We start from the raw sequence: 12044 nt of genomic DNA on the forward strand, positions 1-12044 counted from the left end.
ATGGAAACCCCTAGTAGTGATCTAGGATCTAGCGGCTCTTGCAAGCCACCCAACAAGATCCGGATGTGGCAAAACTATCAACTTACATCCATGGACAGTTTTAGTGTTGAAATAGGAAGATCCGAGCTTCAAAGCCTAGACAGTCGAATATAGATTTACAGTGGGGTTCAGGCCACCCAATGCGCCTGACACCCGGCCCCAATAAGTAGCCCCGTTTGAGACTATGCTAGTTTTAGAATTTAAATCTCATTCGATCAGCTAATAACCATTCCTACTATGCAAAGACCGCTGATCCTGCCACTTTTGGAACAAATAATGGAACTGGATGATAACATTGGAAGTGGTATTCTCGACTCTTGCCCCCCATCTGAGTGAGAGCTATCTGGCAGCTTGATGATACTTAGCATTTGAAGAAAAATTGAGAATATATTGAAACAGGTTGTAAACTGTCCACAGAACAGGAAAGAATGAAATAAATAAATAAAAAAGCAAGGTACGCTTTCGTATATCAATAATGTGTCAAGTCATGTATCTTTGATGCGGGACCTGCTCTGTATGTGGAAAAGGAAGCACAGGAGGGCAAAAGCAGGGTCTGGCGCCTCAGCCAATCTCATTCAATTGTAACTTTATCAAGCTCAAGGAGCAAAAATTCTTCAAGCAAAGGGTTTATGGAGAGAGGAGGAACTTGAAGGCTCCGTGTGCTATTCAAATCAATTGCCTGACCAACTATTGTGGCATCTGTTCCAAAATCCAGAGGATCTGAAAGATTACCATTGCACAAATCTTTCAATACAGACTGCCATTCAGGAGAAATGAAGTTTGAAACTCCACTGACAATTCGTTCTGTCCATGCATGAAGAAGCCAATGAGAGGAGTTCTGGAATACAAGCACAAACCAGTGTGCTAGTATGACTAGAGCCATTGGACGTTTGGTATGAATTAAATCGGTGAAACCCATTGGAAGGAGAATTGGCCATGTAAGTAAAGCAGTCCAATCCAGAGGAGTCGTCGACACCTGGGCGAAGAAAGTATACAACTGTGCTAGCGCATTTAAGCAAAACTCCTTCTCTTCTAGCGAAGGAAAAGTCAATCGATGGATAGCAAAGGACAGATATGATAGATTTCGAAGAAATTCCGGTTTTTGAGGAGGCGAGGATGGTTTGATACATGGGCTGCGCATCCAGGCACTGCGAAATGAATCGGTGATATACGGATTCGTAAGGGGTTGAAGATGAAAGAATCCGCGTATGGCAACTATAAGCTCGTATGCACCATCGACTATGTTTATAAGATTGTGTCGCTCAAGGGCAATGGGAAACTCTAGACAGAGGATAACTTGGATAGCGGAGAAGGTGAGAGTTCCTGATGCATTTGGAGCAGTAATTTCAGATACCGTAGACCGGAAATCATTAATTGCAGCTGCACGGCTTTCACATGCTATCTCAACAAGTCGACGTGATTCTTGGTGATTGCAATGAAATTTGTGCAGAGATGAATGGGCGCGCAAAGAGCTCATCACAAAAGAAAATGACTTTGCATCTTGGAGTATCATGGTTGCCCAAGGGGAAGCAAGCATGCTTGGCCTCGATATCTCCGAGGCTTGGGTATTATTATGATCATGGTGCTGCTTTTGGTGTTCTGGCTCTTGAAATGAGCTCTGTGATTCAAGTTGCCTCCAAGAACCAGGTTGTGCGCACGTTGTTCGGACTATGTCGAGAAAGTCTTCTATGCGACTGTCTATGCTGCCCGTCAAGATATCATGCTCTTCAAGTTGATATCCACGGTCTGCATTATATGACTCGGAGGTATGATCATCATCTGATTCACGGGGCCAAATACAGGAGATTTTGTTACGCTGACAGCCAACACAAACAGGTTTCTGTTCATCGCATTTCTTGCGGCGTCGGCGACAACATAGACATCCATTCCGCGATCGTTCACGGCGGGGGCGAAGATTTGAAGGAGATTCAACAGACATAATGAGAGATATTATCAAAAACAGATGTTCTGACTAGATGGAATCCCATGCATAGAACAGCCAAAGCAGGGTTTTAAATGTCAGTGTACCTGGTCTCGTTGATATCGCCATGTCCCCAGCAAGACATGGATTAGTGCCGATCCCACCATAGTGAGTTAGCACCTCTATACTTTAATTTGGGTAAGAGAGGCGTCGCTCAGACAAGGGCAACCCACCTTTCTGGCCTGATATAATGGGGTCTCACCCTACCGACCAAGTACCGACGCCCTGTAAAATGTGGGGTCAGGCATTCCATGGGCGGCAAGGCAGAACCCCTCTGATTGAAACTTTTTGGGATTGATTCGTCTTCATAAATTGACCTGCCCGGGGCCTGTCTTGGCGTCGTCAGACACAGCCACACAGGATTGGAACGCGTCAAGGCCAGTACTCGTAAAGAATAGCCGAGATCCTGCATTATAGCTGAAGTGATACAAAGTCTATCGGTTCGCGTATCTCGGAACGGTTGAGGCGTGATGTTTCCTTAATTACTTTGCGCTTATGCTATAAATGGAGTTCAGCTCCACCCAGAGTTGTGAAACGATGATCTCAAATTTAAGACACTTTAAGGGGGATATATCAAAGTGAAACTTCTTGCTGTGATCTATTTTAAATTAAAATCGGTTGAAGTCTGATTTTTGCTTTTGAAAGTAGATGTAGTCGCGTGGCCACTTCCGAGTGTGCAAGACTCAGACGATCAAAAGAGGGCCATCCATTTCCAACGCGCTGAGCATCGCAAGCACACTCTCGGGTGACGTTGGCGAGAGAGAATGGTCTATTTTCGGGTCTGGTAGTCTCGCAAGAGGCAAGCCATGCCAGTTGGTGCGCCAATCTTTGGATTTTGGATCGGGCCAAACTCGATCCCAGGCAGGTTTCAGATGTTTCGTGACCTTTGAACCCACTTTAAAGCGATAGCGGGTTATATCTTGTGGGGTCTTCTTTGCAATGCTAGTAAGCTCCCCATAGCGATCGTCTCGAACATTTCGAGTGATTTTCCATGACGCTGGACATATGTAATGCAGCACAGCCGAGATCTCATCAGTGCAATGAGGATACCCGAGACCTGTAATCTCTTCCATTTTAATATCCAATTCCATCAATGGTAGCGAGCTATCTGGCTTCAAAGTTTCCTGAGGAGAGAGCGTTGAAAATAGAGCAGGCAGGCCAGTGTTTTATCAAAAGCACAATTGATGAGACGTTCTCGTATGGCGCCGTTATATAGCAACCAGCGTTTGCAATCGTTGAGTAGAAAGAATTTAGGGATCGTGGATTGATATAGGCTTTTTTTTGAATGGGTCCAAATTCTTCGTCGTCGTCGGTCTCGATTTCAGATCCGATTGGGGAGTAGTTTCTCCAGTCATATTCGCAGTCAAATCCGACTAGAGATATTATCACCTGACCCCGACACCCAACATGGCAGATTCCGGACGAATGATCATTTAAACTTCTACAGCTCGCCCTTCCCCGCAGTGCTACATAACAAAAGCTTCGCAGGAAATACCGTGGATGGAAAGGGTGCGCTGATTGATTGGTTAGAGGTCCTGGCAACGTGTTATCGGCAAATTCTTGGATTAAAAAAGCCGAAATAGTCTTCAATAAGCCCTCGATGATAGCCATTTGGAATAAATTATTGGGATTTTGAGGGTAGAAATGCCACATGTTGATAAAGTCAAATAAGCCAAGATGAGAGATTCTCCTAAGAAGCTCTGATGGGTTTCACAGTAGAGTTGCTTCTAGTTCAATCGACTTCTGAAATGAGACACTGTACAACAGTTGACTATTTCTTGTGATCAAGCTATGAAGAACCACTAGATAAAGTGTAGAGGATGGATGTGGTGAGGGATTCGCGTTCAAGTATAGAAAGGGGATCGGACTAGCAGGACAAGAGGTGTTTTCATCACGTCGCATCGTACCAAAATTATAAATCCTCAGCGTGACGAATTGCAAAAATGCTCCTCTCTAAAGGCTTTTGTTATCTTCTTCCTCTCCAGGCTGCAATGGCTCTAGCTTCTATGCAGTCTGAGCTGGATGTTAATGGTAAGGGCGGGCTTCGCAGGGCTCTTGGGTACTCATTGAATAGCTAACATTCCGCAGCGAAATGTAGAAAGGCACTTGAGATTGCTACATCAGCCGATGTCTCGATTCTCGAGGAACTTGAACTCCCGGAGGCTCAGCCTCAGTTGGATGAGGCTTCGCCAGTGGCCGTTTATCAAGGAGTGAGTGCCATGCATATCCACGTTGGAAACCTGATGGAATTAGGGGAGATATAATTCGAGCGATGTTGTATTGACATTTCCAACATAGATTTGTTCCGCAGGTCGGTATCAACGATGCACTTTCTGTGACAATAACGGAATCCTCAAGTGGACAAGATGCGCTCGAGGACATCGCGTAAGTACGACATTGAACCGCAGTATATATGATAAACTTGAATGTTCATCATGGACCTAACAAAGTCATTACAGTGCACAAAAAATGGACATTGGTGCAGCTGGACTGACAGCACCAGTAGTGGAGTGTGTAGCTAGACCCGAAAGCAATTCCAAGCATTTGAATGCCAGTGGATACTTCCAGTAAAATCTACAGAATGGATTGAATAGTATATATGGAACTTAAAAGCATGTGCAATTTCAATACTTACCCCAAATATTTTGCCAATTAGAACCCTTGGAAGTCCCAAAGTTTCCAATCACGCTATCTGATTCCATCCGGCCTTAGATACTTTCAAGTTTATTATGTTCATTTGATTCTTTTATTTCACCGCAATAAAACTGATAATAACAGCACTCGAATGTGACCAGTGTGTGAGCTGGTTAATCTATATGCTGGAGCACATAGTTGACACAAATGTTAACCAAGAGCTTTAGGGCTATGCTGTACACATGGCATTCTTCTTTCTTTTGGAATGTGGAGGTTCAGTCATTCTGAAGTACATAATTTCTTATCCTTACTCGGAGATGACAGACGCTATAATGCTGCTCAACTTCGCATGAAAGGGGTACCCCAACTGGAGATTCAAAGACTTAGCGATCTTTGTGAGCAAGATATCACGGATTTTTCTCATCTTCGACATCCCGGCATCGGTACAGCAGGAGGTGACTATCAGTTGCAACTGTACTTGCTCGAGGAAGTCAAGCGACAGAAACTCGCCATGTTGGGAGAAAATTAAAATACTGCTTTTGGCAGTATCTCTTTTGCTTATTCGAGCTTGGGCTTGTATCCACGTATGAGGTCTAAGTATGCCACACCCAATGGGCTCACCGGAGCATTGAGATTAAAGGGGGCTTGATATGAATGGAAGCTCTCGGTTCAACCTGTGAGGTAGAGACCCATTGGAAAACTTTTGAGTTTTAATTAAAAAATTGGCGGTCAGCTTCGATTGGCCTTCGATTTGCAAGGTTCGTTAGAGAACATTCTCATGCTCATAGCGCCACATGCGGGATAAACTCAAAAGAAAAGCGGCTGAGTGCTACCATCCCATTAGAAGGGATTGCTTACAAAATCCCCAAGGTTATAAGCGAAATGACAGTCGTTTCTAGTGTCCAAAGAAGGCAATTTCAGTGTCGATTTTCTCGGCCTTCGGAGTCTGTATGTAAGCTTCGGCTAAGCTTTCAGTGTGGATCTAGCCGCCTATGTATGTTGCCGATGACTCGATGCAACCTCGATGAAAGTGGTAGGATCATGTATTTCCCCGGGATTTCCATGAAAACTGTATCTCTTAGATATTCACCCTCTCGGTTGAACAGTGAATTATGAAAACAACAATAGTTGAAGGACCAGCGCCGCTCCCAGTATAGCCCACCATTTTCCATCTACTTTCCCCACATTGGACGGAGTTAAACCGGATTAAGCACTCCGGGGCCCCGACTTTTTGTTTTTGTTTGCTTCACTTCTGTTTGCTGCTGCATCTCCACTTCCAGCACCCTTTCCCGGCTAAAGAGTCTAAGATCCACTAGCACTGTTTCTATTCGAAGCTACCTTCTGACTAGCAGCTTACAAGATGCCAACACGGATATTCACCGGAGAAAGCCAGTGATTTGTGCATGCAAAGGAGACTTAGACCCCAATGTTTGGCTCTTGCTCACCATGGTAACTAGTACAGGTAGGATCGTGCCTTGACCCCGCAGTACCCGCATCTCACCACCCGGATCAACACACTAATCTGGAAGGCATTTATCGGTTATGCCGGAGTCACTCATGCCTCTGATTGGCATAATGTCAGCCATAACTAACTAGTTTTAGGCTATATCAGCGATATCCCCGAAATTGATGCACTATTGGATCGTGCAGTGAGATATTGACCAGGGTAGTACGCAAGAGGCGCAAGTTTCTGGATCTCACTTCGAATTGCCCGCTTTTCAATATTTAGTTCCTTGCGTCCCTCGTTTTCGTTTCTGCTGCTTCGTCCTTTCGCGCACCGCAACCTTCTTCCTCGACGCTGTCGTCGAATTCCTGCTCTCGTACGCGTAAAATGTGGTTTCAATTGGGCACTGCCCTTCTCTTGGCTGTCGCACCAGTGCGTGCGGCAACCGACGCGTTAAATCCCTTAGACGAGGCTAATTCGACTGCACCAGTCAGTCATGAACAATCGCCCCAAAATGTGCTAATTTTCGTATGCTGACTTTACAATCTAGTGGCCTAGCTCTGTCTACTCGAATGCTACCGATAGCGATAACAGCATTGTTACTGCTGGTTCCAAATCAAACCAGACTTCTCCACCATGGTACCCGTCACCTTGGGGTGAAGGAATGGGTGATTGGAAAGCGGCGTATACTAGAGCCAGATCCATTGTGAGCCAAATGACTCTTTTGGAGAAAGTGAATCTTACAACTGGTGTCGGGTATGTATATGGAAATTGTTCTTTACTTGTGAAAATCTTCGGACTGATTCTAATTGGTCAACAGTTGGGAGCTTGAACGCTGCGTGGGTCAAAATGGAGCCGTTCCTCGACTTGGAATTCCTAGCATGTGCACTCAGGATTCTCCCGTGGGTGTTCGAGACAGTAAGTATATCTATAATATCTTTTGAATTCCCATGTCCACAAAGTCTATTGATACTGACATATCGATTATAGCCGACTACAATTCGGTATTTCCTATGGGCGTCAACGTCGCAGCAACATGGGATCGTGGTATGGCTCGTGCGCGTGGTGAGGGAATGGGTTACGAGCACAAACATAAAGGCAGCAATGTACAGCTTGGGCCGGTAGTCGGTCCTCTTGGTCGAGCACCCGAAGGTGGAAGAAACTGGGAAGGCTTTGCGCCTGACCCTGTTCTGTCTGGTGTGCTCTTTGCTGAAACGATTTCTGGAATTCAATCACAAAATGTGATTGCATGCGGAAAGCACTTTATCGGATACGAACAGGAGCATTTTCGTAGCGCTGGAAATGGCTTCTTATACCAGGTCAATGAGAGCTACAGTGCCAACTTGGATGATGTGACAATGCATGAACTCTACCTCTGGTAAGTAAAGCAATAACAGGCTAGTATGAGCACTGTGAAAACCCAGCTGACATCTATACTTCTCAAGGCCATGGATGGACGGTATCAAAGCTGGTATGGGCTCAGTCATGTGTTCATACAATCAGATCAACAACAGCTATGCATGCCAAAACAGCTACATCCTTAACAAGCTCCTCAAAGCAGAGTTAGGATTCCAAGGATTCGTGATGAGCGACTGGAGTGCGCAGATGTCTGGAGTTGCCAGTGCTTTGGCAGGTCTGGATATGACTATGCCCGGTGACATAGCATTCGACTCTGGCACTTCGTACTGGGGATCCAATTTGACTGTTGCCGTATTGAATGGCACTGTGCCTCAATGGCGAGTCGATGACATGGCTGTTCGCATTATGGCAGCCTGGTATTATGTCGGAGCTGGAGATAACTATGTTCCCATTAACTTCGATTCTTGGACTCTTGATACATATGGTTACCAGCACTTCTATGCAAATGAAGGATACGGAGTGATAAACGAGCATGTTGATGTCCGAAATAATCACGGTGCACTTATTCGCGAGATCGGAGCTGCTAGCGCGGTCTTGTTGAAGAATGAGGGAGCACTTCCTCTGACTGGCAAGGAGAAATTCACGGGAGTCTTTGGATCCGATGCCGGCGCCAGTACATACGGACCCAATGGATGTTCAGATCGCGGGTGTGATATGGGTACACTGGGCTGTGCATGGGGTAGTGGAACTGCCAATTTCCCATACCTAATTACCCCGGGCTTTGCTATCGAGAACGAGATCTACAACCACGGAAATGGAATGTTCCAAGGAGTCTACGATGACTATGCCTATTCCGAGGCTGAGTCAGTAGCCGGGCAGGCATCTGTTGCTATTGTCTTCGCAAACTCTGATAGTGGTGAAGGGTATATCAGCGTTGATGGAAACATCGGAGATCGCAACAACTTAACCCTTTGGCATGACGGAGACGCTTTAATCAAAGCCGTGAGTTCGCAGTGCAACAACACCATCGTTGTGATTCACAGTGTCGGACCAGTCCTCATGGACAGCTTTGTCAACAATCCAAACGTCACAGCCATTATCTGGGCTGGTGTCCCTGGAGAAGAATCTGGAAACTCAATCGTCGATGTTCTCTACGGCAAGGTCAACCCCGGTGGCAAACTGCCTTTCACCGTCGGATATTCCCGCGAGAACTACGGAGTAGACATTCTGTATAAACCAAATGCCGGCGAAAGTGCTCCCCAACTTGATTTCACAGAAGGTCAATTCATAGATTACCGTGGCTTTGACAAGCATGACGTGACTCCACTCTATGAATTTGGTTACGGCAAGAGCTACACTACGTTCAAATATTCTGATATTACAATCACTAAGCACAATGCTGGCAAATACAAAGCTACAACAGGCAAAACGTCCCCGGCGCCGGTTTTAGGCCAGATCGCCAATGATACATCAGAGTTTACCTTCCCCGAAAATATGTCCCGAGTGCCATATTATATCTACCCATACCTGAACTCGTCATCACTCAAAACATCAGCCGATGATCCTCACTACGATGAGGAAGGGTTCATCCCCAAGGGTGCCCATGATGGTTCCGCACAGCCACTTCTTCCCTCAAGCGGAGCACCGGGTGGAAATGCCGAGCTATGGGATGTCCTATACACCGTCACTGCAAAGATCACCAACACTGGCAAGATAGCCGGTGATGAAGTCGCGCAGCTGTACGTGGGGCTGGGTGGACCGAATGACGTGGTAAAACAACTGCGTGGATTTGACAGACTGAGTATCGCACCTGGTCAGACTGTTACGTTCACTGTAGACCTCACGCGAAGAGATCTTTCGAACTGGAATACAGTTACGCAGAACTGGTTTATCTCTGATTATGAGAAGACCGTTTATGTTGGTGCTTCTTCGAGGAATCTTCCTTTGAAGGAAACTGTTCAAGATGCGGCTCAGTTCAACTAAGCGTGAATTGATCTTAATCTTTTTATGAGAGGGTGAAGGGTCAGGATAAGTGTACAAAGAAGCTCTTAGTGGCAATGTTTCACGACACTTAGCATTTTCAGCAGACAACTAGCATTTTCAGAAGTGAACATGCCCATAGTTATTTGATGATAAATGATAAATCAGACTTTTCTCAAACTTCGTTATTGCCATTTCTTGCTTTTTTACGTGACCTTAAATTACCAGATTTGTCACACGGGGCGCCTACCGATGTCAGTCAAAACAGAGCCGGGCAAGAACTAGGAACGATAATCAATCGGAATGCAGATCATATTCATTTCAAAAACATTCCTCAGCAGAATCCTATCCATGTTAATAAGAACAGGAAATAGGAATGAAAGCCTGTCATCCAGCAAATCAAGTAGAGGTTTCTGCATGACGTTTAACATCAGTATAAAGCACGAAAGCAAGACATGCCAGAGAATTAGAAACTAATATAAAGAACAACATATAGCAGCTAGAAAGTTGCTGGTCAAGCTGCAGTTCCTACCCATTGCATGGATGTACCTCTTTCTTCATCCATGGGATATCATAAACAACGCCGGGCGCCCTCTAGTCTTGTAGACTAGATTTGGGCAATCGAATAAATGGCTAAGAACGAGAGTAGGAAAGAGACCAAGATAGCGTAACAGAGAAAGAGGATGGGAACACAACCCGAAGGACCTTCTTTTTCTTGTCAGGGATAAAACAAGTCCGTGTGGAACGCCGTTGCTAATAGAGCAGTTTTCCAACACGCTAAAAATAACAGAAGACAATAGTACACCGGCGCCGTTTTTCTCTCTCTTTCGGGCCACGGCTAGGACAGAGACAGGAAAAGACAGAATCAAAAATAAAGAATAGACATGCGATTCATCATACATTGATCAAGTCGTCAAAAGTATCATCGGTCGAGAACGTATATGATGCTTCCGTTACTAGTGATGTTTCAGAGTCTCTTCGTAGCTGCTGTTCGAGAAGTTCTGCCGCTGCGGCTGCGGCAGCAGGTTCTAATTCTAATGGATCGTCGAATCCAAATGATAACGCTGCTGATGCGGGAGGTGGCTGGGATGGAGCCGCAGATGTACCGGGAATTGCTTTTGGAGTAGGTGCAACATCCGGCGAAGGCGCCTCGATGATACTGATACGAGAATCCATAGATGTAGAGGCCGGGACAGGAGGAACCGACGCAGGACCATCTGTATCGGTGATTTTCTTAACCATCTGCGCAAGATGTAATTTGATAGGTTCATCACCACACTGCGCATGTTTCAAGACTTCATTCTTCAAATTGAGCATCTCAGAGCGCAATCGCGTAATCTCTCCAACAAGTCGTTCTCTTTTCTCCGAATGCTCCTTATATCGGTACTCAAGCTGCTGCGTATGCTCCTTCTTCTTCTGTCGACACTTACTCGCTGCTACACGATTTCGTTCTAGAAACTTCGCTCGCTTGTGTCGTTCCTGGTGCGGCAATGCATCGTCCAGATCGGGACTAAGGCTCTCAGCTGCTGTTTGGTATTCTCGTGCTCGGCGGCGTTTGTGTGCATTATCCAGATCTAAAGCCTGGAGTTCACGGCCGTGTTGATCCTCGTATGGAGGTGGTGTGGGCTGTCCGTTACGGACTTGTGCATTTTTCAAATCTCGCTCTAGCGCGGAACCAGCGAAGGCTGCTGCGTCGGATCGCGTGTCCCAGCCCGTTCCCATTGTTGGTGAGACGGGGCTTAGGCCCCAAAGTTGATCGTCTTCTGGAATTGGGAGGCCTAGAAACTCGCCCGAGAAGGCGTTGGTCGCTGTAAATGGTGATAAGCTGAGAGGGTGTAGAGGATCTGCACTTGGTAACCCCGACGGAATAGAATTCAAGTTTCCAGTCGACATATCAAAATTGGTTTCGGAGATGTCGTGGGGCGCTGTCACCCAAGTAGAAGAAGAGTAAGAAGTGCGTGGATAGAATGAGGGAAGAATGAGTGAGATAGCGATGGCGGGGGTGATGAGAGTTCAAGTTCTTGACCTTTTGTGTATCGGTACACAAAGATCGAGTCCGCTGTAGGGTTCAAGACCCTTCCTTCAACAGTAATTACAGGGCGTAAAAGTCTCGGGCGTCAAGACAGGAACTTGTTTCCTCGGTTCAGTTGCTTTGACAGCTAGGGAAGGAGTGGAAGAACCACGGGTTGAACGCAGGCCCGGTGCCTGAAGAAGTGTAGGCCTAGGTGTTGGCCGCTTGGAGCCACGGTCGGACAGAAGTTCCTACGGTCCAGCAGATCCGAGCGAATCAAGTAAAGATGAATAAGTTCTGGATGTGTGACAGTACTTGAAGGGTTGGGATGAAGGAGAGTGATACAAGTGGTGGGAAGTCAACAAACACCCATGGTTTACCCTGGCAGTTGCATGGTTTGTCCCCAAGCTTGTTTTGGTGGGTAGAGAACTTGATACAGAGTATATCTGGATCTGCATATTAATTTACAAATATGGTGTCCTTGAAGAAACTAGAGAGTTTCCAAGTTCCCCCTACCCAGCAGGTGCAGATATACCCTGTATGAACTGACATCACCAGCCCCAAAGGGTTAAAAAATAACATGCAATGATCTACGG

The 12044-nt window shown here is 46.0% G+C and overlaps 5 protein-coding genes across 5 annotated transcripts; 2 read left to right on the forward strand and 3 right to left on the reverse strand.

Annotated features, from left to right (window-relative positions):
• Nucleotides 1-610: 610 nt before the first annotated feature.
• Nucleotides 611-1978, reverse strand: N7478_004927 (Zn(II)2Cys6 transcription factor domain-containing protein; the record flags this gene model as incomplete). Its single annotated transcript, XM_056921141.1, has 1 exon — nucleotides 611-1978. The coding sequence occupies one exon, from the start codon at nucleotides 1976-1978 to the stop codon at nucleotides 611-613; it is 1368 nt and encodes a 455-aa protein (XP_056779178.1).
• A 725-nt stretch (nucleotides 1979-2703) lies between these two features.
• Nucleotides 2704-3093, reverse strand: N7478_004928 (uncharacterized protein; the record flags this gene model as incomplete). Its single annotated transcript, XM_056921142.1, has 1 exon — nucleotides 2704-3093. The coding sequence occupies one exon, from the start codon at nucleotides 3091-3093 to the stop codon at nucleotides 2704-2706; it is 390 nt and encodes a 129-aa protein (XP_056779179.1).
• An 870-nt stretch (nucleotides 3094-3963) lies between these two features.
• On the forward strand, nucleotides 3964-4591 carry N7478_004929 (uncharacterized protein; the record flags this gene model as incomplete). Its single annotated transcript, XM_056921143.1, has 4 exons — nucleotides 3964-4051; nucleotides 4109-4230; nucleotides 4332-4405; nucleotides 4480-4591. The coding sequence occupies 4 exons, from the start codon at nucleotides 3964-3966 to the stop codon at nucleotides 4589-4591; spliced, it is 396 nt and encodes a 131-aa protein (XP_056779180.1).
• A 1894-nt stretch (nucleotides 4592-6485) lies between these two features.
• On the forward strand, nucleotides 6486-9440 carry N7478_004930 (beta-glucosidase; the record flags this gene model as incomplete). Its single annotated transcript, XM_056921144.1, has 5 exons — nucleotides 6486-6530; nucleotides 6649-6854; nucleotides 6919-7016; nucleotides 7089-7476; nucleotides 7544-9440. The coding sequence occupies 5 exons, from the start codon at nucleotides 6486-6488 to the stop codon at nucleotides 9438-9440; spliced, it is 2634 nt and encodes an 877-aa protein (XP_056779181.1).
• An 891-nt stretch (nucleotides 9441-10331) lies between these two features.
• atfB (bZIP transcription factor atfB) lies at nucleotides 10332-11330 on the reverse strand (the record flags this gene model as incomplete). The annotated part of the gene is made up of 1 exon (XM_056921145.1): nucleotides 10332-11330. The coding sequence occupies one exon, from the start codon at nucleotides 11328-11330 to the stop codon at nucleotides 10332-10334; it is 999 nt and encodes a 332-aa protein (XP_056779182.1).
• Nucleotides 11331-12044: the final 714 nt, after the last annotated feature.

The sequence above is a fragment of the Penicillium angulare genome, assembly GCF_028827245.1.
Source record: "Penicillium angulare strain IBT 27051 chromosome Unknown utg000004l_segment0_segment0, whole genome shotgun sequence".
NCBI lineage: Eukaryota > Fungi > Ascomycota > Eurotiomycetes > Eurotiales > Aspergillaceae > Penicillium > Penicillium angulare.